Source organism: Theobroma cacao, chromosome 8 (genome assembly GCF_053813885.1).
Source record: "Theobroma cacao isolate CCN51 chromosome 8, ASM5381388v1, whole genome shotgun sequence".
NCBI lineage: Eukaryota > Viridiplantae > Streptophyta > Magnoliopsida > Malvales > Malvaceae > Theobroma > Theobroma cacao.
The window spans coordinates 28,070,393-28,096,553 of record NC_142646.1 but is presented as its reverse complement, the minus strand read 5'-3'; the positions used below and the strand labels follow the sequence as shown (position 1 = coordinate 28,096,553).

The 26,161-nt window shown below is 31.9% G+C and overlaps 1 protein-coding gene and 1 non-coding gene across 2 annotated transcripts; one reads left to right on the top strand and one right to left on the bottom strand.

Annotated features, from left to right (window-relative positions):
- Nucleotides 1-9,616: 9,616 nt before the first annotated feature.
- Nucleotides 9,617-20,158, top strand: LOC18592954 (erythroid differentiation factor-like protein). Its single transcript, XM_007019931.3, has 9 exons — nt 9,617-9,940; nt 10,021-10,142; nt 14,471-14,678; nt 14,752-15,280; nt 15,360-15,611; nt 15,706-15,897; nt 15,983-16,057; nt 16,176-18,626; nt 19,664-20,158. The coding sequence occupies exons 1-9, from the start codon at nt 9,747-9,749 to the stop codon at nt 19,961-19,963; spliced, it is 4,323 nt and encodes a 1,440-aa protein (XP_007019993.3). The 5' UTR covers nt 9,617-9,746; the 3' UTR covers nt 19,964-20,158.
- A 1,502-nt stretch (nt 20,159-21,660) lies between these two features.
- On the bottom strand, nt 21,661-21,753 carry LOC148761296 (small nucleolar RNA snoR8a). Its single transcript, XR_016028092.1, has one exon. It is a non-coding gene; the product is annotated as a small nucleolar RNA snoR8a (small nucleolar RNA).
- Nucleotides 21,754-26,161: the final 4,408 nt, after the last annotated feature.

The following is a 26,161-nucleotide window of genomic DNA, read 5'->3' as shown; positions in this document are numbered from 1 at the left end:
TTATCTCTTTTGTTACCACTTACCAGACTTCCAATGAAGTGATAACTGATGTAAATGTGCTTGGTTCTGTTATGGAAAGCAAGATTCTTTGTCATTGCAGTAGTTGCTGTAATGTATTCTGCCTCTGAAGTTGATAATGCTTTTACTTTTTGCTTTTTTGAACTCTAAGAAATTGCTCCAGAACCAAGGCTAAATAAGTTTCTTAAAGTGTTTTTTCTATCATCCAAACGACCTACCTAATCACCATCAGTAAAACCACTTAGAACATGTTTGGCCTGATTTTTTTTAACTTAAAAGCTATTATAAAACTTTTGTGAAAAATAATAACTTTTAAAATTAAGTTAAAATTATTTGATAAATTTATTTTTTATAAGCTCTTTTTTATAGATAAGTTGTTTGGCAAAACAATTTATATAAACTTTAATTTTAGTTAAAATTACCATAAAAGGTATTTGATAAATAACTTTTTATTAATCACGAATTTTTTTGTTCAAAATAAAAAAATTAAATTTTTTTTTATCTATTTAAAATAAATTTTTGAAAATATTAAAAAGATTTTTATATAACATAAGTTTGTAATTAATAATAAATCATAAAAAAAAGTTTCACAAATAATTTATAAGTAACACATAATTCATAAATAGTTTTTTATTAAATAATAATAAATAAATAAAATCAAGAGAAAAAAATTGAATCAAATAAAAAAAATGAGAAATGAAAGAAAGCAGTGAGTCAACTATTAGAACTCTTAACCCTAACAATGAAAGAGAACCCAAAAAAGAAGAAGAGAAGTCTAAGGTGGTAATAATAATTCAAGAAAATCACGTTTAGCTATTGATGTTCTTACTAACAAAGTTCATCTCCATGAACAATATTATCTTAGCAACCATAATTAACAAATATTTTCTCAATTTTCATCTAATTTATCTTAACAACCATTAACCTATTTAATTAATTATTTCAATCATAATCATCAAATATTATATACACCATAAAGAAGTTAAGAATAAATAAATATCACATAATTGTCATATCAAACAATAAATTGAGAGTTTTCAAAATACAAAAAAAAACGATAGAAAATAAAATGAAAAACAAAATAAAAAGAAAAAAAAATGAATGCAGTTTTGAATTTTGGATCTTTTTTTTTTCTTAATTTTTGTAAGAACAAAAAAAACCCTAAAATGATGAATTACAAAAAGGGAGAGAGAAGAGGGAGATCGATAGGGAGAGAGCGAGGGAGGATTTTTTGGAAAAAAATAGCTCTCCTAATAAGTTGGCGTGTTTTTTTTTTAAAAAAAAAAAAAGAAGAGAAAGCTCTTAATTGGAGTTTGTTTTTAAGCTCTTTTTTTTTTTCAGATTTTATTCTTTTAAAAAAGCTATTTTTTAAGAGTTTTTTACGAAATCCTGTTTGACCTAGCTTCTACTTTTAAGCAGTAGATAAGTTAAAAATAAGTCAGGCCAAATGGACACTTAATATGAAATCTGATACTTTTGACTACCAAATTCCAAATTAATTGTTCTTGCAACATATCTCAATATTCTTTTGATAGCCCCAAGATGATGCTTGGTTGGATTATGCACAATTCTGGATACAACACTAATAGAAAATGCAATGTCTGGCCTTGTATGAGATAAATAGTTCAAGCCACCAACAAAACTTTGAATTAGCCATTTTAGTACCATCATCAAGATTTAACTTTTCATTCACATTCATGAGAGTGGCTACCACTTTGCAGTTCACCATATTGAACCTTTTCAAAAGACTTATTGCATATTTTTCTTTGTGATATAAAGATTCCATCATTAACTTGTTTCACCTCAAGACCAATAAAATAATGCAATAAACCCAATTTTGATTCAAATTCTTCATCATACAAGATTTAAATTCACTAATAATAGACTCAGATGATCCCATCTAAATCATACCATCAACATAAAGACAAATCACCAAAAAATCATTTTTACCCTCCTTTATAAAATAGAAAGTGGGCTCATCGTTACTCATTTCAAATCCATTTCTCAAAAATAAGAATCAATTTTACCATACCATGCTCACGGAGCTTACTTCAATCCATAAAGTGCCTTTTTCAACTTGTATACTTGATCTTTTAGGTTGTGAAACATAAACTTCCTCTTTCAATTCACCACTCAAAAAAATATATTTTACATCAAATTGGTAAACAAGCCACTTAAGTCGAGTAGCTAAGGCTAAGAAAATTTTCACCGTTTCAAATCGTGCTATTAGAGATAAAGTTCCTTCAAAATCGATTCCTTGTTATTGGGAACATCCCTTTGTAACCAACCAAGCCTTGTGCTTTTGTATGCTCTCATCTACATAGTATTTTGTTTGATATACCCACTTGAGTCTAATGACATTTTTTCCTTCAAACAAGTCAACCAAATCCCAAATGTAGACACCCTATTTGTTTGGGGTTGTCTCAATAATACAAATCAATAAAATAAAAACTAAAAAATAATAATAAAAATTAAAAAAAGAAAAATAATAAATAATAAATTTTGAAATAAAAAAAGAAAAGATAAATGATAAGGAAAATTTTGAATAAACATACAAACAAATTAAGGGTCCATTTGTTTTGCAAAAAAATATTTTGTGAAAAATGTTTTCAAAACTTATCCTCGTTAGAATGCAAAAAATAAATTCTATATGTAAAACATTTTACGAGTCAATAGAGTTAACCACGGAAAATGTCTTATACCCTTAAAGAGCGTAAGACATTTCCAAAGAATAATAAAAACACTTTTATACTAAGTTATGAATACAAGTTTCATGAATATTAATATTTAACTTAAAATATTAAAAAAATTAAAATATTAATATTTAACTTTGAAAAAATTAATTTAAAATATTAATATTTATATTACACAACGCTATTAAAATTAGAACAATATTTTTAATGAAACCATTCAATACAATTAAAATTTTTATTTATAAATGGAATAAATCTTTCTAATAATTATAATAAAAAATATTTCAATGATCATCATTTGATGAATACATATTTATGATAGGTTTAAATCTTAGTAATAATTATAATAAAAAATATTTCAACGATCATCATTTAGTGAATACATATTTATAAGTATAGGTTTTGGATATTTTACACAATTGATAAATATTTATTTTTTTATAGTTATGATAAAAAAGTGATAAGATGGAAAATTTTTTTTAAATTACAGATATGTGGTTAAATGCTTTGGGAAATGTTTTGTCCATTTTATTTCGATTCTTAATTTTGATCCCAAATTAGTGAGAATCAAATATCAATATTGTTTTGTAATTAACTCCTATTTATTATTTTAACACCTAAACAACTCCATCATGATGAAAAATATTTTTCATAAAATGATCCAAACAACAGAAAGTGCTTTCGACAGTTTATTTAAACAATAGAAAATATAAAATTTTCTTATAAAAAATTTTATACAGAAAAATTTTTCCTTGAACAAGTCATTTTTCGATTACCAAACGGATCCTAAGAATTGGTTTAAATTGATCCTAATCCAACAACTTTCAAAATTTGATCATTTTTTTTTAAAGGAAGGAAATTCTAATCCAAAAATGGGTATAAATACCCATTCATCATCCAAGTTTTGGGAGGAGGAGAGAAAAAAAAAAAAGATTGGAAGCAAGATTTATTTTGGGTTTTTGTTTTGGAATTTGGGGTTTAGATCTAGAGAAATTTGAGTTTTTTTGTTTTAAAACTACTCCGATTAAAGGGAAAAATGAGTCAAGAGGATTCAAGAGGAGCAATTTAGGACAATTTCGACACCAACAAATGGTGGTTGACGGTGGAAGTAGTGGTGGTGTAGACACTCAAATAAAATAAAAAAAATTAAATTAAATTAAATTAAATTAAATAAATAAATAAAATAACAATAAATAAAAAATATATATATAAAAAAATAAAAAAAAATAAAAAATAAAAAAAAAATCGGGATGGCTGGGCGTACGCCCAGCCATCCCGTCGCCATCCCATCCCCCACCCACTACGCGGGATGGGGGTTCTGGCCACCAACCCCAGGGGTGCCAGAACCCCCCCTCACCGGGTTGTCCAAAAAATTGGACAACCCGGCTCCTTAAAACCCTGCAAAAAGCAAAAAACAACGGTTAGCCACAACAAAAAAGAGAAACAAAAAGAAAAAAATCAATCAAAAAAAATCAAAAAGACAAAAATCTGATCGGGGTTTCAATCGGGGATTTGCTCCGGTTTGAGGGGAAGAGACCGATGAGTGGTGAAGGAAAAGGGATCTGTGGAGTGCCAGTCACCGGCGGGAGAAAGCCTCCCGAACCCATTTGGGACGTCGTCGACCGAAGGAAAAGGGGGTGCCCGATCCTTCGATCAGAAGGGAAGAAGTGCGAGGAAGCCGGTGAGAGATTTGGGGGAGAGAAGACGGGACGCCGGCGCCGGAAGAGAGAAGAAAAAGATTTTTTAGAGAGAGAAGGGAGGGTGCCGCCGCTAGAGAGAGAAAGTGAGGGTTGAAAGTGAGGAGAGAAAGAGGAAAAAGGGGGTTAAATACCTAGGTTTAGGGGGGCAAAACGACGTCGTTTCGGAGAGGCAAGAAGAAGTTGAAAGGACCCGGCCAAACGGCGTCGTTTTGAGCGGCTTCGCAGGCATCAAAACGGTGCGTTTTGAATCTCACCTTGCGGGCTTCCAGAAGCAGGCCTAGCATAGTGGATTTGGGCTCCCACGGACCGCCGGGTTGGGCCGATTGCAGCCCAACAAGGTATAACCTTTTTACTTGGGTCTAGCCCATTTTAATTTAAATGCATTTTATCATTTTTTAGGAACAAATATTTATATTTAATATCAAATAAAATAAATAATAATAATAATAATTCAATATACATATATATATTATATTATATTTTTAGATAAAAAAATGAAAAAATAAAAAAATAAAAAAATATATAAAATAAAATATATAAAAATAATGATAATAAAATAAAAAAATAAATAAATGTAATAAATAATATAATAAATATTTGAGTATTACCACCAAAAAAGGGGCAAAGAGTTGCCTCTTTTCGGTGGATATTTTCGGGTACGAAGTCAGGGACGGATTTTCACCGAAGCGTCGGGATAAATCCGAACTCTAAATTTCAAAACCCATTAAGCCAAATAGTCATTATTAGAAAATAATATATGTAGAAAGATTTTGTTAATTCAAATAAATATTACTAAACAAAGTTAAATTAATCATTTAAAAGTTAATTAATTAATTATTTAGATAAGCTTTGTAAACAAGTAAAAATTGACCAACAACAAACATGGATTTAAATAACCAAAAAATAAAGTATATATAAAAATAATAAATAATAAATAATAAATAAATAACCAAATTTTTTTTAAACAATCAATAAACGCGTGCATATAGATACCATCATTTTACACTGTCATTGCATGCCACTCATATTTTGCAAATGGCGCGGGAATCCCGATGATGGGATTTTCCTGAGGAGCTCGTAGAGACGAGTTCTTCCGGGGATATCTCTAGGTGAGGAGAATTTCGAGACTTCACCAAAGCGTTGGGATAGTCTTCGAATAATTTTCCAATAAAAGATTACCGACTCCATCATATAAAATAAACAAGTCACGACATCATTCTACGCTTGCATCATATGCATACGTAAGACCAAGTGAAAAACTGAGTCTGACAATTCAAATTTAATTAATAAAATAGGGATTAAACTAAGAAAAGGCTATATTAAGATAACTTAAGATTAAATGGTACCGTTCGTAGAACGGGCGTCACGGAGGTGCTAACCCTTCTCCGTGCGTAATCGCACTCCCGAACCCATCTCTAAAAAACGTGGACCAGTTCTCGTTCTTTCGACGGACCTAAAATTAATTTAGGGCTTCGTCGATTAAGAATCGAGTTAATAGGTGACCAATCACACCTAGATAAAAAAGATTGGTGGCGACTCCCACACTTTGAGATTTTAATTTTCGCCCCGCGTCTGGCGGACGGGTTCCCGGACCCGCACGTCACGACAGGTGGCCGGTAGCAAACTGAAGTCAAATTCTTAGCAAAAGAAGAAAGAAAAGTTTTTTTAGAAAGAAAGAGATTTTTAGAGAGAGAGAGTAGAAAAAAAACTAAGAAAAAGAAGAGGATTAACTTATTATATTGAAGTAAAAAAAGAAAACTTATTTATATTGAAACCAAAATAACGTTGTTTTAAGAAAGCTTTGTAAGTGCAAAACTACATTATTTTGAGTTAAAAAAAAAAAAGCTTTCAAGATTGGCCCAAAGATCCAATCCATCAGGGCCCATGTATATTTCAAAGTCCAATTGTTAAAAGTTCCTTACTTTTAAGTTTCTAAGCCCACTAAGATAAGTTTTATTTTGGTTTCTTTTAATTATTTTTATATTCTTGATATTTCAATTTACTTAGGATTAGGTCTTTAATTGAGGAGTTAAATAATGAATTTTAATTAAGGAATCATAAATATAAAATTAATTCATAGTTATGTAAAATCACAAAAAAATTATAAATAAATAGTAAGAATAGGATAGAATAAAGTACAATTATTTACAAATAAAATTTTTAAATGAAAATTTTAAGGAAGATTACAAGTAGTAACTTTCTTAAAACTTTCAAAGCAAGAATAATTATAAAATCTCGCTATAAGTAATGGGAGGTAATCTTGTAATTTATTTTTGCAAAGAGATTTATTTGTAAATAATCATTATAAACATTGAAAGTAATGAAAAATAGATAATAGAATTTATGAATAAAAAATAAATATTTAAAGTTTCATAAATTAAAATATAAGATACTTAAAATCTTGTAGATTAAAATATAATATCATAATATTCATAAAAATTAAATAAAAAAATGTAAATCTTCCAATGATGAAATCTTGAGAAAGTTATGAGCAATAAATTTCAAGAGAATTTCAAGATGAGGAAATTTCCTAAAATTTTGTTATAAGTAGTAGAAAATTTTAGAAGATTTTCAATATAAGGATTTGCATAAGTAATAGTAACAACCAAAATAATAAAAATAATAATAAGATGAAATAAATAAATAAAAAGAAAGAATAAATAAAATTCTCCATTGATGAAATTTTGCGAAGATTATAAGTAATAACTTCAAAAAAATTTCTAGGTAAGGGATTTTGCTTGAATTCTACCATAAATATTGGAGTATTTGGAAAATATTTCAATATCAAAAGATTTTATTTACGTCAAAACAATAAAATAAAATAATTAAAATATAGAAAAACAATAATTAAAGAAAATAAGATTGGATATTGAATTTAAAGATTACTTATTAAGGTTAAAAGGATAACACATAATTAAATAAGTACCACGTAGTGGCGTTGTGAGGGTGCTAATATTTTCCTTGAATATAATTGTACTTTCGAACCTAGTTTGTTTCATAGATCGAAATCTATCCTTTTAAATAAATCTAAGCCAAGCTTAGGACTTCATTAAAAGGTATTGATTTACCTAGATAGCCAATCACACCTAAACAAAAATTAAAAAGATTGGTAACGACTCTTCTTTCATGTCGAATGGTTGAGTTTACAAACTCACACATTATGACAGCTTGACAACTCCACTGGGGACTTCATGAGTCGAGCCTGTAATTAATTATATGATATCCTAAAGTCTTAATTAGTTCGATATTCTGTTTTATTTTCTTTAATTTTGATGTTAGTTACTTTGCTCATATATATGTTCATTATTTGAGATTTGTACGTCCCTTTACACACAATACACTTTTGCATACATACATAAGCTTTATACCAAGGCTTTGTCTTTGTCTTATTTAGGAGGAAGTAAAGTACCTTGCTCTCATAAGGTGATAATCTCCATGTGGATACATGAAATACTTTTACTCAGATTGAACCCTTTCCATTGGAAGATTGTAACGGGTGAGGATTGGGGTGCCTCACTAGTTCAGTGTGAGTGCCAGTAAGGAGCAATTTGGGAACCTTTAGATTCATGTGAAACCTTGCCCAATATATAGTAAGCCATAAAAGAGCCAAACTCAAATAGAGCCTTACCAAATCCATTCTTTAGAAAAGTACCTAAAATCAAGTACACATAAAGGGATATTTTTATATGTAAATGATTTTTTATATGGTTGTTTATTTAATTATTCTTGCATCCAATATCTTTTCATGTAAAGGTATTTGTTACATAACAGAAGATGGCAAAAAAAAACCTTAATTACATCCACGAAATGCATATGTCGTTCAATATCTACCCCTATTCTATGTGAAGAGGAATTTGATGTGAAGGCTCAATTAAAGCAAATGCAGTCCATAAAGGGTGATTGTTTGATGGAGGGATATGTTTCTAACCTCCCTAAGCAAGTTCACATTGATATCCAGCAAAACGACTTCACAGATCTAATTTGAATTTGGGATAATTGGGAAACATCCAAACAACAAGAATTTTAGCAAAAATTTATACATATTGCGTCACTTTTTCATATACCCATTAATGACCAAATGATTAAAGTCATAGCTCAATTTTGGGATCCTTCATATAGATGCTTTGTTTTGAGTGAGGTAGACATGACGCCAATCATTGAAGAGTACTCAATTTTACTCTGATTGTGTCATCCAAGTGCAAACAAGATTTATTCAAAGAAGCCAAAGATAGGTTTTCAAAAGAAATGGCAAAAATCATGGGAATTAGTGTGCAAGAAGTCGACATGTACGTTAAAAGGAAGGGAGAAAGTGCTTGTATTCTATGGGAATTTCTTAATAGCTTCATCTTGAAACATTTAGAACACGAAAGAAGCATGAGTGTTATGGTGTTAGCAATCTATGGGGTGGTTGTGCTTTCAAAAGTTTTAAGGCATATTGGGGTATTGGCAGTAGACTTTTTTGAGCAAGTTGACATCAAGTTTAACCCATTACAAGCAATTTTCGTGGAAACCTTTAGATCACTAAGCTACTGTTGACGAATTGAAAAAAGACGTTTGATTGGATGTGCATAACTATTGAATATATGAATCAAAAGCCATTTTGAATGTGAAGAGAGTAAATTTTCGAGCACTATTCCTCTTACTAGTATTCCCATTAGAGAGTTTTGTGAAAATAGATGGCTTGAGAGGAAACGAGATGTTAGTTCTTCTCTTAGGATTATAAAGGGGAATTAGTTATACTCCACTTATGATACGTAGACAAGTTGGATTTGAATAATTTGTTCTAACGACTCATGGGCTTGATCAAATTGAGTTTATTTATGGTGAACTAGGGAAATAGAAAAAAGTCAAATAGATTACTAAGGCATAAAAGCGAACTCATAGAATAAGTTCAGGAAGATTCACCGATAATATTACACCAGAATATTCAATATGGCAAACACAGAGAGTTAAAAACATTGTGTTTCCTTCCCAATTACTTAAGGTTGGACCTTAATTAATTTTTTAATTTTTTAATTTTTTATATGATAATCCTTGGAAATATTTTTAAACCATTCAAAAAAATAAAAATAAATTTTTATTTTTTATTAAATTTTGTACTAAATACCTATCTTATCCATGAGGAAGAAAAAGGAAAGCCTGTACCCAAACACTACCCTCTCTATAAAAGGTTAAAAGCTCAACAATTTTAATTTGTTTACCAAACTTCATTCCAGACAACTCTGGAAGCAAATGAGAAAGCCGTTTATAAGAGAAAACCGGTTAGGAAACAAAATCCAAAAGCTAGAACTTGGAAAAAAATCCTTGAAAGAATTCGGAAACGGCAATCCTTCTGATGGAGAAATCAGGAGGAGGAGGAGCGGCGGCAGCGACGCCGTCAATAGAAGGTTCGGGAGAGCTACAATGCGTAGGCAAAATGGAAATCGTAAAACCAAAGCCCGTTGGTTTTCTCTGCGGTTCGATCCCCGTTCCGACTGATAAATCCTTTCATGCTTTCAACTCAGCTCTCGTTCCCTCTTCCCGCCAAACGTAAAATCTCTCGTCTTTTTCTTTTTTATTTTTTTTTTACTTTCGTTTTTGTGTTTGACTGTTTTTTGTTTTGGTTACAGAGTATGTGCGCCGAGATATCGGATGCTGCCGACGGAGACGGACTTAAACAGGCCGCCGCTCGTCACTAATTTGCCTGAAAAAGTGCTTCCCATTGGGGCCGTACAGTCCAAGGCTACTGGAGGTTTTTTCTTTTTTCAGTTTTTCTATTTTTTTTTCAGTCTTTGAGACATGCTAGATTACAATGTGTAAGCATTTATTGTACATTTCCTTTAGCTATGATTTTTAACTTATAATAGATTAAAAAATGATGGCATGTTTACTCGAATTTAGAACCATGTAATGATTTGATGAACACATAAATTGGTGGGATTAAAAAGGTTTGCGATTTAAAGTTCAATTCAGTTGGCTGTTCCTCTGACTGTTTAGACAAAAAAGTATTCAAATTGAGAAAAAACATTGCCTTATTTAGTTAAGGAAAAACTTGTTTAATGTTGAGTGTAGAACGCATTCCAGCAGTGAACTTACTTCTTGGATTGATTGTTTTTGTGCTTGAACCATTAACTCCTCTAGGTCACTATGGGAGTGTCCTATTGCACCAATCGCATTGTCACGTTCCATCAAAACTACTTTTAAAGTGTCAGTTCTTAGGTGGTAGTATTCCTTGATATTATCTAGAAAATAACTTTCTAGTTAGCGTAATCCAAGGCATGAGGCTTGCACAAGGTAGTAGGACTATCAATGTCACCTGAAAATCGGGACGGAAAATGCAAAATGCAAAGTTGCATTTTAAGTGGGAAGCTGATACATAGTGTAGGATATTAGAATTCTGGTTAACTCCTTATGCTATTAGAGTTTTCTTGAAATTTGACATGAGTGAAGCTAGAATGGTTAGAAACTCTACTTCTATGGTAACAATAAATTTGTTCACTTGAGGATGGATCTATATTCATAGAACTTTTTAATGAATTTGGGAAAATGTGTTGCACTCTCTAAGTTAGGATTGGATGATCTTTTCAACAATGGAGACAATTTTAAGCTTTTCAATTTAGTAGAGGCACATGGTTTTCTACCCTTCATAGATTTTTGGTCCATCCAATCTTTTTTGAAGTTGTTTGGATCATTCCAGTTGCTTATTGAAAGGCTAGTTTGGATTTGTGATGTAGAGCAGAAGTAGAAACAATAGAAAGAACCAAAACTTTGAAAGAAAACCAGAACAAAGGCTCAAATTGATGTAAAATCGAATTAAGAAACAGAATAACTAGGTTTTAGGGTTGTAGAACCCCTAACAGAAATAGTCCAATATAATATGGTTGTCTAAGGTGTCTAAAGTACTATTTAGACTAAGGTTACACTAGCTTTTAGTTTTAGTCTTGGATGCACACAAACCCTATCTAATCCTAGCCATTCAAACTCACTATAAGATCACATGCTAGTCGCATGAGCACTTAATAAAATAAGAACATAATTACTAACTAATAACTATTAGATGAATTCTAGAATGCTCCTGCATAAATTTGGAGACTAATAAGTGACTGTCTTTCTAGGGGTGAGCATAATTTGATTAAAGTTGAATTAACTGAAAATTTAGGTTAAAATGGTTTGGTTAATTCGGTCGGTTTTGATTTTGAAATTTTTTTTTCAGTTTACTGAATTAACCGATCTATAAATGAAGACTAAAAGTGTAGTCAATGGGAATCAAACCCGCAACCACTTAATCAAAAGCCAAGCACTCAACCAACTGAGCTAAGACAACTTGTTTTGTTTAAGTTGCTGTAATTTAGCCTTTATAATTAATTAAGCATCAAAGTAAAATTCTCAATTAGGGAATAAAATTCTTATCATGTTTAATTTATCAAAATTTTAATGTAATCTTTCTATAATTAGCCCGTAAGTACAAGCTGTAATCTATAAACTTCTTATTATGTTTAATTTATAAAAATTTTGATATATTCTTTCTATAATTAGCCTGTAACAACAAGTAGCTGTAATCCTATTACATTGATCATGTAATCGAAATATTTGATAAATTTTTTTATTTAAATGTCTTGAGAAAAATGTAAAAGAGTTATAGATTTAGTCAATATGTACTTTTTAATTAAGTATCAATGAATTATGATTCTATATCATCCTATGGATAAGCCATTAAACATACATATTAGAAGTTATTTCCTTGTCGAATTGTTGTTGTTGGAACCTTTTAATATTTGCAGTTGTTTGAAGTTGAAACTTGGAACAATTTAATATTTTCTTGCATAACTTTGTTGGAACATTTAGTGTATTTTCATTATGTTTGTTGGAACATTTTAATGTGTTAACCATGTTTATTGGAACATTTTAGCATTAGTAGGCTTATGATGTTGTTAAAATTTCATAATTTAATTTTATTTATGATGTAAGTAGCATAGAAAAAAAATTAAACTAAGAAAATTGGGCTTGAAAATTGGGTTTGAGTGTAGTAAGGCCCATGACCCAAAAAATTTTGATTAATTCAATTTTTAACCAAACTAATGGTTCTAATTTGGTTAATCGGTTAATTTGATTAAAATAATTGGTCACTTTGGTTAATTCAGTTAAGAGAATTTCTTAACCAAATTAACCAAATGCACACCCCCAAGTCTTTCTATTTTTGTTGTATTGGTTTTGTGCAGCTTTTGATTTCATCACTATCTTCCCCTATTTTCTCTATTGCTGAATACCTGAAGCATTGGCCCTGAGTTGTTGCATTCTTGTAAAATGTGCTGGGCCTTGAATAGGAATTTTCAATCTGATTGGTACTTGAGCCAAAGTGTTCCAAATTTTCCTTTAACCAATCATCCCAAGTAAATTTTTAGCATTTTAGATTGGTGTAAACTTTATTGTCAGTATACTTTGAAGGAGAATGATGGTGGTAGCCGCATTGGTTTGCCTTAAGGTGCTACGTCTTGAACATTGCTTGTGTGATGACTTTCTCAATTGTCTATGTTTAAAGATAATGAGGTTTAGGATTTATAATATAGGATGTCTTGTTGCATGTAAGTGGGCTGACCACAAAGAAACCAAAAGTGTGACTAGGAAAATATGGAGGCTTCTAGGTTCAAGTTTAATGAGGGGATAGGTGCCCTGATGTGTTTGTTGAAGAATGGATAGGGCAGGTCTCAATAACTAGCTCATCTGTGCCTTGTGTTTGTTGCTGTTGGGTTTTAGCACTTGTACATCCAAAGCTAGTGGATAGGATAAGATTGTTAACTAGTGCCTAATTAAAAATTGTCTTGATTCTAGTGATGAACAAAACTAGTTTAATAGTGCTTGACATGAAAGGCAACTTACAGTTATTGGCTTCTTGAAGGCACGAAGAGATGTGGGTGTGCAGTCAATCTGTTTGGTTAATTTAGTCAAGTTTTTGACAAAAGTGAATTGATAAATTACACACACACACACACACACACACACACATGTACATACATTACATACATTTAACAAATCTGACCAGAAACTTTTTATATATAAATAACTATTTTAGTTGAATTAATTAACTAAATTATAGATGGTAGAGTTCTTTAACTTACAGCTGTTTTGAGGTCATTCTAGCTATGATTTGATAGGCAAGAGGTTGCTGAAAGGTGAGATGAGATTATTGAAGGCACCTAGTTTTATTTGTGGTTCTTGGTGTCAAAGAGTTCAATAGGCTTAAAAGCTAAAAAAGCTAAAGACAAAATGGCATCTTATTTACTTTGTGGTTGTTGAAATTGGTCTTCCTTGCTTCTTGTGGTCTTAACATTTAAATAACGTGGCAAGTTGAGACTAATAAGAACTATATTCTTTTATTAGCTGATAAGATTTAATAACCCCAATTGAATTTAGTTTTACTTAAACAATTAAAGAGACTGTAACAATGGTAGCAGCTTATTGACAGGACAGAAACTTGGATTTGTTTGTAATAAGAGAATAGAGGGAATGCCGTGTTACTAGGCTTTACTTTTTCTTTGTTTCTTTTTCTAGTGTCAATTGTTTGTGAGTTTAATATTCAATGACAAATTTATGGTGCTCAAGAAATAGAAGGGCCATTATTATTATTGTAATTCTGATTAGAATATTTTAAATGAATTAGATTGAATAGGGTATATGATTATGCAAGTTAACTCATGCTATTTTAGGCTGTGCTATCAATCAAGACTATCTGATATTTGAAACCTATATTAAGCATGTAGCCCCTGTTCTAGTTTTCAGAAATAATTATATGATAGATCCAGTGTTTGACATTAGTAACGACTATGCAAATAACGATAAAATGATGTGTGTGAGTGAGAGTGAGAAAGAAGGAAACATATTAAATCCTTTCTTGCTTTTCTTCTTTCCTGAATTTGAAATGTCATTATGGCTCCCTTTTCCGCTTTTCATTTTTCTTGAACTTAAAATGTTGTGGTTCATTTTTCAATTTCAAACTGTTTTCGCTTGATCTTGTGCATTTCTTTGTCTTGAATTTGAAATGTCTGTGACTTCTGGTCTGATTTTTGTGTTATTTTTGGGCAGATATAATATGGGAGGATGGTGCTGTTGCATCTAATCTTAGTAGGAAATGTGAGGCACTTGCTGTGTCTGGTTTGGTGGAATATGGAGATGAGATTGATGTGATTGCTCCAGCTGATATTCTAAAGCAAATATTTAAAATACCATATTCTAAGGCTCGACTATCAATTGCGGTTCACCGTGTTGGACAAACTCTTGTTCTGAATACAGGGTTTGTATATTTGTATAGTTTTTTCTCCCATTCTGTTAGACGTTTGATACAATGGGGTTTTGCCATACTGCAGGCCTGATGTTGAAGAGGGAGAGAAATTGGTTAGAAGACATAGCAATCAACCAAAATGTACAGATCAATCTTTGTTTCTGAATTTTGCTATGCATTCAGTTAGAGTGGAGGCCTGTGATTGTCCACCAACTCATCAAGTATCACAGGAGAGGCAATCAGATTCATCTGTCCTTCCTGGGGGAGGGACATCGCATTTTGTGGCAGAGACTGATGATATTGCTCGAAAAGAAGGGTTCGACCACTGTTCAGAGTACTCACAGGTTAAACAGGATGGTTTCTTTTGGAGAAGTAAGAAGGGTAAGAGGAACAAGAGCCATGATCCTATCAAAAAGGCCACTCATGTTGGTGAAAAGCCCAGATGCTCTGTGCAAGAGTCGGAAAAGCATAGAAGAGTTGGCAATAATGGATTCTTAAGAGTGTTATATTGGCAGTTTCACAATTTCCGCATGCTCCTTGGTAGTGACTTGCTTCTGTTCAGTAACGAAAAGTATGCTGCTGTGAGCTTGCACTTGTGGGATGTAACACGACAGGTTGTCGCCAGTAACTGGAATTTGATTGCATTATTATTTTTGGTGCATGATTTTATTTTTAATCTATGAACATTGACAGGTTACACCATTAACATGGCTTGAAGCTTGGCTTGACAATGTCATGGCAAGTGTGCCTGAGTTGGCCATCTGTTATCATCAAAATGGTGTTGTCCAGGGTTATGAGCTTCTAAAAACAGATGATATATTTTTATTAAAAGGCGTTGCTGAGGATGGAACTCCTGCTTTTCATCCCCACGTTGTTCAGCAAAATGGCCTTTCTGTTTTGAGGTTCCTTCAAGAGAACTGCAAGCAGGATCCTGGTGCTTATTGGGTATCATTATCTTTTCTTTTTTAAAAAAAACTATTTATTGCGCGTCTCTTAAAAAATTGACATAGTGAACTTTGTTCATCCTTTGTGTTTTCAGCTATATAAAAGTGCCGGTGAAGATGTAATTCAACTTTTTGATCTGTCTGTCGTTTCCAAGAACCATTCTTCTAGTGATTGTGATGATAGCTCAAGCTCCTTGCCTTCTCTAGTACACAGAGGGAGAAGTGATTCTTTATTTTCACTTGGAACTCTCCTCTACCGCATTGCTCATAGGCTTTCACTTTCAATGGTGTGGAAAACATATAACTTTTTCATCAGTAAATTAACCCGCATCCTGTAATGATCTGCTAACTACGTAGATTTCATTGGTGCAGGCAACTAATAACAGAGCCAAGTGTGCAAAGTTTTTCAAAAAATGCTTGGATTTCCTGGATGAGCCAGATCATCTGGTATCATGCTTTCTATATTTGTGTTTTCTCAAATATTAGATCTTTAAAATATTTCTATTTTATTGGTCATTTATGATAGGAAAACATGGATACTCATTATCAATATTATCATAAATAGGTTGTACGTGCATTTGCCCATGAACAATTTGCCAGGCTTATTTTGAATTATGACGAAGAATTGGATCTAATGCCTGAATATCTTCCAATAGAGTGTGAGGTTACGGTTACTGATGGTGGTGAAGAATCTGCAGAACCTTTTAATGGTTTTTCTGAATCTGCTGTACATGACTTCTCTCTGGTTGCTGATAACAAATTAACGGAAGGTGGAACAGATTTTCATGATCTAGCATCTGAAGCTTCTGCAAAGATGACTTTGGAAACAAATCTATCTGCCCCCAGGAAATTGATAACATTGACTGACACAGAATTAGGGGATGAAGAAAGTGTCGTGCCAAGGTTTCATGGTGATGAAAACTTCATGGTATATAACATGTCTTCAACATCTGATGATGTAGTTCAACCTGTTACCGATCCAATCTCCTCTAAGCTAGCAGCTGTGCACCATGTTTCTCAAGCTATCAAGTCTCTCAGATGGATGCGCCAACTGCAAACCTCTGAACCACAGTTGGTCAACCATGACCAGCTACCTTCATCTATGAATTTTTCTGTTTGTGCATGTGGTGATGCTGATTGCATTGAAGTTTGTGATATTCGGGAATGGCTGCCAACCTCCAAACTGGACCACAAGTTGTGGAAACTTGTTCTTCTCCTTGGGGAATCTTATTTGGCACTTGGACAAGCATACAAGGAGGATGGTCAATTGCATCAAGCTTTGAAGATAGTAGAATTAGCTTGCTCTGTTTATGGGTCTATGCCTCGGCAACTTGAAGATTCAAGATTTATTTCCTCAATAGTTAAATGCTCACCATCCCATACAAAGTTCAGTGACCAAGATGAAAAGAAAAATTCTTTTACTGGTGATGTGAAAGAAGTGAAATCCAACTCTGCTGACAACTGTTATATTGTTGAGCAATTTTCATCCACGTATCTGTTTTGGGCAAATGCATGGACGCTAGTTGGAGATGTGTATGTTGAGTTCCATATAATTAAGGGTAAAGAGATCTCTACACAAGCAGAGAGAAAAACTTCTACCAGAGAGTTGAAAATGTCATCTGAAGTCGTGAAGGAAGTGCAAAGGCTCAAGAGGAAGCTGGGCCAGTATAATCAGAACTGTACTTCATGTTCCTTGGTGAATTGTAGCTGCCAAAGTGATAGGGCTAGCAGTGGTAATAGTGCAAGCAGCAGTGGTGGAGATACACATGCGGTAACTTACAGCAGAAAACATGGCAAGAGATATGTAAAGAATAGACAGAGTCCTGATAGTGGACAGTTCTGGCACAATGGAGATGGTGACAATATAATAAGAGTTTCTAATACTATTAAAGATGAGCCTGGAGTAAATTCATTGGCAACTACTAATTCTGAACCAGCGGAGGCTTCCTTTGAAGTGCATGGCAAAAAGTCCAAAGTGGCCATCGAAACTGAAATTTCTTTAAAAGAAACTCCCAAATTGAAAGATGGTGGCATATTCAAGTACCTTAGGAATACTTTAGTAGCAGATGCAGAACACAATCTCTTATCTGCCTTGAGCTGTTATGAAGAAGCAATAAAGGCTTTGGGTGAACTTCCTTCTGGTTCAGCAGATCTACAGTCTGTGTTAAAAAAGAAAGGATGGGTTTGTAATGAACTAGGACGAAACAGGCTTGAGCTGAAAGAGTTAAACAAAGCTGAACTTGCATTTGCAGATGCAATAAATGCATTCAGAGAAGCTTTGGACTACACCAATATTATATTAATATACTGTAATTTGGGTCATGGAAGACGAGCATTAGCTGAAGAGATGGTGACAAAGATGGAAGGTCTGAAACTGCATGAGGTTTTCCTTAATGCATATAAACAGGCTTTGGAAACTGCAAAACTGGAGTACAGTGAATCACTCAGATACTATGGGGCGGCGAAGTCAGAAATGAATGCTATAATGGAAGAGGTGTACTCTGTGTCAAACAGCTTGAAGAATGAAGTCTGTACACAGTTTGCTCATACATATCTGAGGCTTGGAATGCTATTAGCGAGAGAAGATATAACTGCTGAGGTTTATGAAAATGGAGCTCTTGAAGATATATCCTACCCACGTGACAGAAGAGCTAGGAAAAAGCTGAGAAAGCATGAGATAACAGCCAATGAGGCCATTATGGAGGCATCGTCAGTGTATGAATTACTGGGTGAATTACGTAAGCAGGAGGCTGCTTACACTTATTTTCAGCTTGCTTGTTACCAAAGAGATTGCTGCTTGAAATTTTTTGTGCCAGATCATAAGAAAAGTGGCTTGCCTAAGGGTGAGAAAAGCGTTCACCAGAGGGTCAAGCAATTTGCTTCCTTGGCTGATAGAAATTGGCAAAAGGCAATTGACTTTTACGGCCCTCAGACACATCCCAGCATGTACTTGACTATTCTTATTGAGAAATCCTCGCTTTCGTTAAGCCTTTCAAGCTCTTTCCAATCAAACATGGTATGTTATGTGGTTTTATTTACTATACTGTCTGTTGAATATTAGTAGTTTGCTTCAGACTTTTTCACTCAAGCTTTTATTATATGGACAAACTTTTCTATACAGTGCTCTGTTGCTTTGCTTATTTGGAAATATTTAATGTGTGAAAAGGCATGAAAAAGAATTTGGTATCTTGCTTGTAACAATTAAAATACGATCTTATCTTTCTGTGTATACAAGTGGCAAATTCAAATAGGACTTTTTATGATATTTTCACCAGAAAGAATTTGTGTTCCTCCAACGTTGAGCTTCTATGAAACTGATTGACTGAATTTCATGTTATATGAAGTTGATGTGGGTTGGGGTTTAGAGGTTGTGATGTCCAATACATATGTTTTAGGATTGATGACAATGAATGAAATTCTATTTGATTGCATGGAGCACAAAATTACCTTACATTTGCAGTGTAGCTGTGTGTGCCAGCACTGTCTTCTATAATCCAAGGCAATCTGTTTTATGTTCCTTATCATGACTATTTGTTGTTTGAAAAGGGAGGGAGATATGAGCTCTTGCTACTTTGATAGCTTGCAGTGTTGCTTATATCAGAGTTCTTGTTATCAAGCACATTTATTCTGCTCGTTGCACAAAACCTTCTATAAGAAGCTAGTCTAGCCTTAAGTTAAGGTTAGATCACCAAAGGCCCATTGAGTGAGGGCAAAAGAAACAGTAGTAACGGCATCTCTTTTCGGTCTGGAAAGACCATTGGCTTGTCTTGCAATTTCTTTTACTTAAAAGAACATAAGATAGCCTGTTGTGGTTCACAATCATGATGAGAACTATATCTGCAAATTTTTGTTTTCCATTCGATGAAACTTGGGTTGATCTATTTATTCCACAAACGTTTTGGTATGAATTGGCAATATCTGTCATGCTGGTTGTGTTGCCAACGGATAAATCATTCTCGCTAGCTCACCGTTTTCTTTCTTGTGTTTTTTTTTTTCTTTCTTTTTATACATTTTTATGCAAAAGCATGCTGATAAATACCTTTCCTTTTGTAGATGCTGGAATCTGCACTGTCCCGTCTACTCGAAGGACGCCATGTATCGGAAGCATTCTTGAATTTGTTTACAACAGACTACCCTGAATTGCATGCAAGATTTTGGAGTCAGTTGCAGACGGTTTTGAAGAAAATGCTGGCTGTGAATGTGTCTGTAAATTCCAACAAAACTTGTTCTTCTTCTGAGACAGGTAACAAGTCTGGAGATGGTGGAAAGCTGAGGGAGCTCTACAAAATGGCTTTGAAGTCGAACCACTTAGGGCAGTTGCATGCAATGTACACCTTGTGGTCATCATCATAAATCTCTAATGGTGCAACCCATGGATATTTCATATTTTTTAAGGTATAGTTTCTAGACCTTTATATTATGCTTTGTTTTCATTTGTGAATAATGTAACAGCGCAAGGATAATTATTATAATTTTTTTTCATAATTCAAACATTAAAAAAGGTAATGGTCTTGATCGACGTGATATAAATTTTAAATTGATTTTTAATTTTACGTATATGATGATTATTACGAATAATTCTTTAATATTTAATAGTTGATTTGTTAAAATATTAACTATATCGAAAGTTTTATGATTAGTATTATTATTATTATTATTATTATTATTATGCTGATAATAATCCCTCCTAAAAATATAATCACAAACTATAAATTTTTATTTAAAAATTTACTTTTAAGTTTATATTAATAATGTGGAAAATAGAGTTGATAAAGCTGAGCAAAATTCAAAATACACGTCTAATCTGGAAAAGTAACTCAATTCAATTTGATTTGATTTTTAAAAAATTAACAATATGAATTCAAAATTACTTGAACTCGAGTAACCTTAAATATCAAATGGTTAAAAGATATTCAATTTTTCTATTTTTTAATGTTGTTCAATTTAGTTTTTGTATTCAAAATTAAAGCAATTTAGTTTTTTAATTTTGAGAATTACGTCAATTTAATCTTTTTTTCTAACGAAATTCAATTTTGTCGATGAAAGATTGTGTCGTTGATGATATCAGTAATGATGTTATTGTTGACGTGTTACTTTTTTTATGATGTGTCGTTGAGATGATAACGTGACGTGTCATGTGGCACTGTTCGATGACGTGGCAGTGTTGATGTGGCATTGACATGCTAACATGTCAGCACCACGTGACAAATCAAAAAATTTTTTTTAAAAAAATTTTACTACGTCATAGGGACTAAAGAGAACAAAAATTTATAGTACAAAGATTAAATTGAACAAAATTGAGATGTTGAGGGACTAAATTGAAAAAAATTTTAAAAAATATAAATCTTTAAGTAGATTATTGATATGTTTATTAATAAGTCAAATATTTAAATATAAAAAATTTATGGTAATAAAAAATATATATTAATATTTTCTTACTTGATTATTTCATTATAGAGTTTGTAAATTAATTTATCCTTTTTACAAAAATTAAGTTTGAATTTTCTTTCTATAAAAAAAATCAAAAAAAATTTCATACTTAAAATCAAATTTAGATAAATAACTTACATTAGTTAAAATAAAATAATATAAAATAACTAAATATGTAGATTTAGTTACAATTTTCACAATTTACAAATACACATTTTTATGAAATTATTCAACTTTTACTTAATTTACCTTTTATTTAAATTTACTAAAATTAATAAAATATGTTTATTTAGTCACAATTTACAAATAAACATTTTTTTAAAATTATTCAACTCTTACCCAATTCACTTTTTATTTAAATTTACTCAGAATTTCTTATAAAACGATTTTATTTAAATTCAAATACCACAATCAAATTTTGTTAAATTTAAATTTAAATTATTAATTTGGATCTACAAAAAAATTATTAATAAAATGAAATAGTACAAATATTTACAGTTATATTTAACTTTATCAACCATAAATGCAATCCTTAATTTAAGAAATTTCAACTTAAAAAGTATAACTTAAAATATTAAACAAAATAACAACATAAAAAATAAATAAATAATTGAAATAGTGGAGCTCAGATTCTATGGTTGTAATAAGAGATTTGTCATGTCCAAATTAAGCAAGTCAGAACGAAAAATTATTTTGATAATCATTGCAAACTCTATATCTCCGTTCTTCATTTTTTTAAAAGAAAAAACCAAATCAACATATTTTGCTTATTTGACTTTAGTTCAAGTTAAAAACTAAGTTAAATAAATTTTAAATTTTTATATTATTATAAATAGAAGAAAGAAGAATTTATCTAGTCACTTTATGTTATGTTATTTTAACGTAAAACAAGATATTCATCTAAATTTGACTTTAAGTATGAAATTTTTTTTCATTTTTTACGAACTTCAAAAGAGGTTAAGCACAACCATATCTAAACATTAAATGCCCTAAAACCTTAAAAACTTTTACTCAAAAAGAAAAAGTCCCAATAAATTCCACTTTTGCCACCTAGATGCCTATTTGGACATCTTATCACCCTGCTCGACCATCTTTGCTGGATCAAACTACTTTGCATTTATCAATGTTTGCACCTTATGCTTAAATGCAGTACAATCTTCGATAGAATGCCCCATGACTCCACCATGATAATCGCATCTTGCATTTGGATTGTACCACTTTGGATATGGAGGTTTCAAGGGTTCCATAGGCATAGCAGCAACAAGGTGATCCTGAACCAATTGGTGAAAAAGTTCTCAATAAGAAATGGGAATGGGATCCAACTGTTTGTGTAGTTTTTTTTTTTGGATTGTTTTTGGATGACACCTAGGCTAGGAGTAGGGGTGGTAGGTGAAGGTGTGAACAATTGGGCTCGATGAGCTTGTTGAAAAGGTGGTCGAAAGGTGTTTGGGCAAGGGTGCAAACTTGGACGCAGACCGACATTCATGGGTTGAAAAGTTGGTCGAAAAGTGGTAGGTTGGAAGTATGTGCTTGGTGCCAAAACCACTGTTTGGAGGTGATGTAGAGCCTAGAGATCCCATATTGGATATTGAGCTCTTCAATTCAATCATCTGTATATTCAACTCGTCCATCCCTTTCATAACTTTTTCTAAACCCTGATCTTTACTTGGGTCACTAGGTGAAATGTTGGTCCTATCAAAGACAAATTGGCCTTCCTTCAATGGTCGCTTGAGGCGTGGTTCAGTTTGAAGCGATTGGAATTCTTGAGGGTGAATTCCATTAGTTTTGTTGAGACGTTCAACCATTTTCATCAATTTAGCAATCTGTCCTTTCATCTCTCAAAGATCATGTCCGAACTCTTCTTGATTGCTCTCTAGTGCGCTTATCCTTGCTTCCAATTGATGTTCCATATCCTTCAACTCCTTTAACTCAAATCAAATAAATTAGAAGAGAATTTTGAAATTTGACTAGAACCTTTCTAAATGTTTTCCATAAATATGGATTTGTTCTATTCCTTCAAACCTAATAAAATGTGGTTCTTTATTATGGGAATAAATATAGCTAGAAATAAAGAAAAGACGAATACATGGATATGGATGCAAATATGTCGTGTACGAATGCATGAAATGCAATGATGCTTTGATGAATGGATGCAATGATATGCAATGGAGTACCCCCAAAATGTAAGAAAATTTAAACACTGTACATGCAATGCGAGTTCAATAAAAACCATTTTATTAAAAATCATGTAAAATGGGAAATGGAAGATCTATTCAAAATTAAAATCCTTTGTTCTCTTTTTTTTTTGAACGTAATGAAAGAAATGAAAAACCGTTTTTATTTCTCTTTTCATTCCTATTTAAATGGAAGACCTTTGTTTTGTTTTTCTACTTTCTTTTTTTTTATTTTCTTTATTTTCTTCTTTTTCCTCTTTCTCTTTTTTTTTTTTACTTTTACGAGAAAAAACAATTGAAAGAAATATAATTATTTATTCTTTTTTCTTTTTCTTCTTTTTTTTTCCATTTATTTTCATAATTTTTAAAGAACAAAAGAAATAAAAGAAAAGACTTTGTTTGTTTTCTTTTCCTTACTTTTTTCTTTTTTTAAAAAAAAATATCACTTGAAGAAAAGAACTCCTTTTTATGTTATTTATTTTATATATATTTTTTAGACTGACCAAGATGCCATTTAAGCAGTAATAATCAAAATTATTGTCGATATTGATATCTTCATCGGCTCTACATTTCTTCATTTTTTCATTTTTTTTCATAATATTATACAAGAAATCAAAATAGAGAAACTGAGAAGTATTCCTTCATGTGTTCCTATTTAAGAGTACATTTTCACAGGTAAGGCTCTACCTAAGAGGAGGTTGGTTATAGTATTTTATATGCTGAGTTTTGATTATGAACGAAGCTAAAGGTTCCCAAATCATTCCTCACTGTCATCCATGCGGACTAGTAAGGCACCTCGGTCCTCACCCATTACAGGCTTTGAACGGACTAGGTTCGATCTGAGTGAGAGTCTTCACTAGCTCGTGCGGAGGTTATCACCTCACGAGAGCGTAGCTATTAAACTCCCTCCTAAAAATGGACATAGCCCGGGTAGAGGGCTTATACATGAATGCAAAATATGTTGTGTGTGTGAAGAAACATATCGATTTTGGACCAATAATCTCACATCCCTCTATCCTAAATCCCTGCAATTATTAAAAGGAATAAAGTAATAATAACGAAATAAATAAATGCATCGAACAAAATATGTTGAGTAAATCATTAATACTAATGAAACATTGAATTATTTAAAGCCTTGGATAACCTATTATTATTTAATGGTTCGACTCTCGATGTCCCCAGTGGAGTTGCCATCCGTCGTAACGTGCGAGTCTGGAAACCCGACCACTAGACATGGGCAAAAATAAAATAATTAGGAGTCGCCACCAATCTTTTTTCCTAGGTGTGATTGACCACCTATTGACTCGATTCTAATCGATGATGTCTTAAATTAATTTTAAGCTTGTCGAGAAAATGTTAAACTGGTCTACGTTTTTTAGGACTATGTTCTAGAGTGCAGTTACGCCCGGGGAAGGATTAGCACCCCCGTAACGCCCGTTCCATGAACGGTACTATTTAATTTTAGATTATCCTATTATGGCCTTAGTTATTATTCATTTATTTTTCTTTCTATTAAAATATTTTATTTTGACTTTGCGGGTATAAGGTGCACATGATGCATTCGTGAAATGCATGGAGTAAAATTTAAATGATGTCGGACAAATAACCTTTTATTGAGGATATTTCTCGGATCCGCCCATCATACTGGTGGGATCCCGGGGATATTTTCTCACTTAGAGAATTATCTGAGAAATTCACCTTCACAAATTTGATGAATAAATCCCATCATCGGGGTTATCGTACGCATTTTAGACAAAATTAGATTTTCATGAATGTAAACTTATTACGAGTAAAAGCCTTTTTATTAAAAATGTTTCCCGAGCCCTCCCATTTTACTGGTGGGACCCGAGGACATCCTTTCACCTAGGAAACTTTCTGAACGAAACTCGCCTTCGCAAGATTTTCGAAAAATCTCATTATCGGGACTTATACTCACATACAGAATATATCTATATGCCATGACATTCTACAATGCAACTATGACACATGTTATGCTTATGAAATTCATTATTTTATTCTTGAGTCCTCATGTATCTTTTTTATTTCTTTAAGGCTTCCCTTTTCTATCATTCTTCTTTATAAATATGTATATCATGGATTATGAACATGTTTATGTGTTATCTTAGTGTATGCTTAGTAAAACATCTTATTTCATAATTAGATACAATTTTGATTCAATGACACCCCTTTTATTATATACTTTGTTCACCTAGCATTTACCTTAAATATGCTCATTATTATGAATTGCCATTATTAAACATCTTAATATTTAATTAATATTATCTTGTAATTTTTATATTTATCTTTTGACAAGCATATTATTATGAAATGCCACGTCATCAAAAAGTGACACTTCATCGTTGACATCAACGATAACATCATCTTTTAATGATAAAATTGGATGCTGTTAGAGGGAGAGACTAAATTGACACAATTCTCAAAATGAAGAGACTAAATTGCTTCAATTTTGAGTATAAGGACTAAATTGAACAAAACTGAAGAGTACAGGGACTGGATAGATCTTTTTACCAATATCAAATCTAAATGATTAGAATAAAAAAAATTTAAATCCTAACAAATCAAACTAAAGTAACTTTATTTTTTTTACATAATATCTAAAACAAAGTTTATAAACTATTCAAGAAAATTTAATAAATTTTTATTCTTTCATTGTATTCAATTAAACCTAAATATTTTTATTTTGAGTCAAATAAGTCTTATACTTTTATTTTGAGTCAAATAAGCTTTTATAACTAATGATTAATTTAGTCAAAATATTATTTATCATTTTATATCATACAACGTTGACATGATATGCTAACATTTTATAATTTATGATGATGTATTATGCTGACATATCATACTCGATGATGATATCACATTTTAATGTGGCATGAAAACATAAAACATAGTAATGTGATATTTTTTAATCTCCATATCAACACAT

Bases quoted from the DNA above. Each gene is read 5' to 3' on its own strand.
- LOC18592954 (XM_007019931.3), top strand. From the start codon at position 9,747: ATGGAGAAATCAGGAGGAGGAGGAGCGGCGGCAGCGACGCCGTCAATA. The intron at 15,281-15,359 runs GTTGTCGCCAGT...GAACATTGACAG, and splicing joins TGTGGGATGTAACACGACAG to GTTACACCATTAACATGGCT. The intron at 15,612-15,705 runs GTATCATTATCT...TTGTGTTTTCAG, and splicing joins AGGATCCTGGTGCTTATTGG to CTATATAAAAGTGCCGGTGA.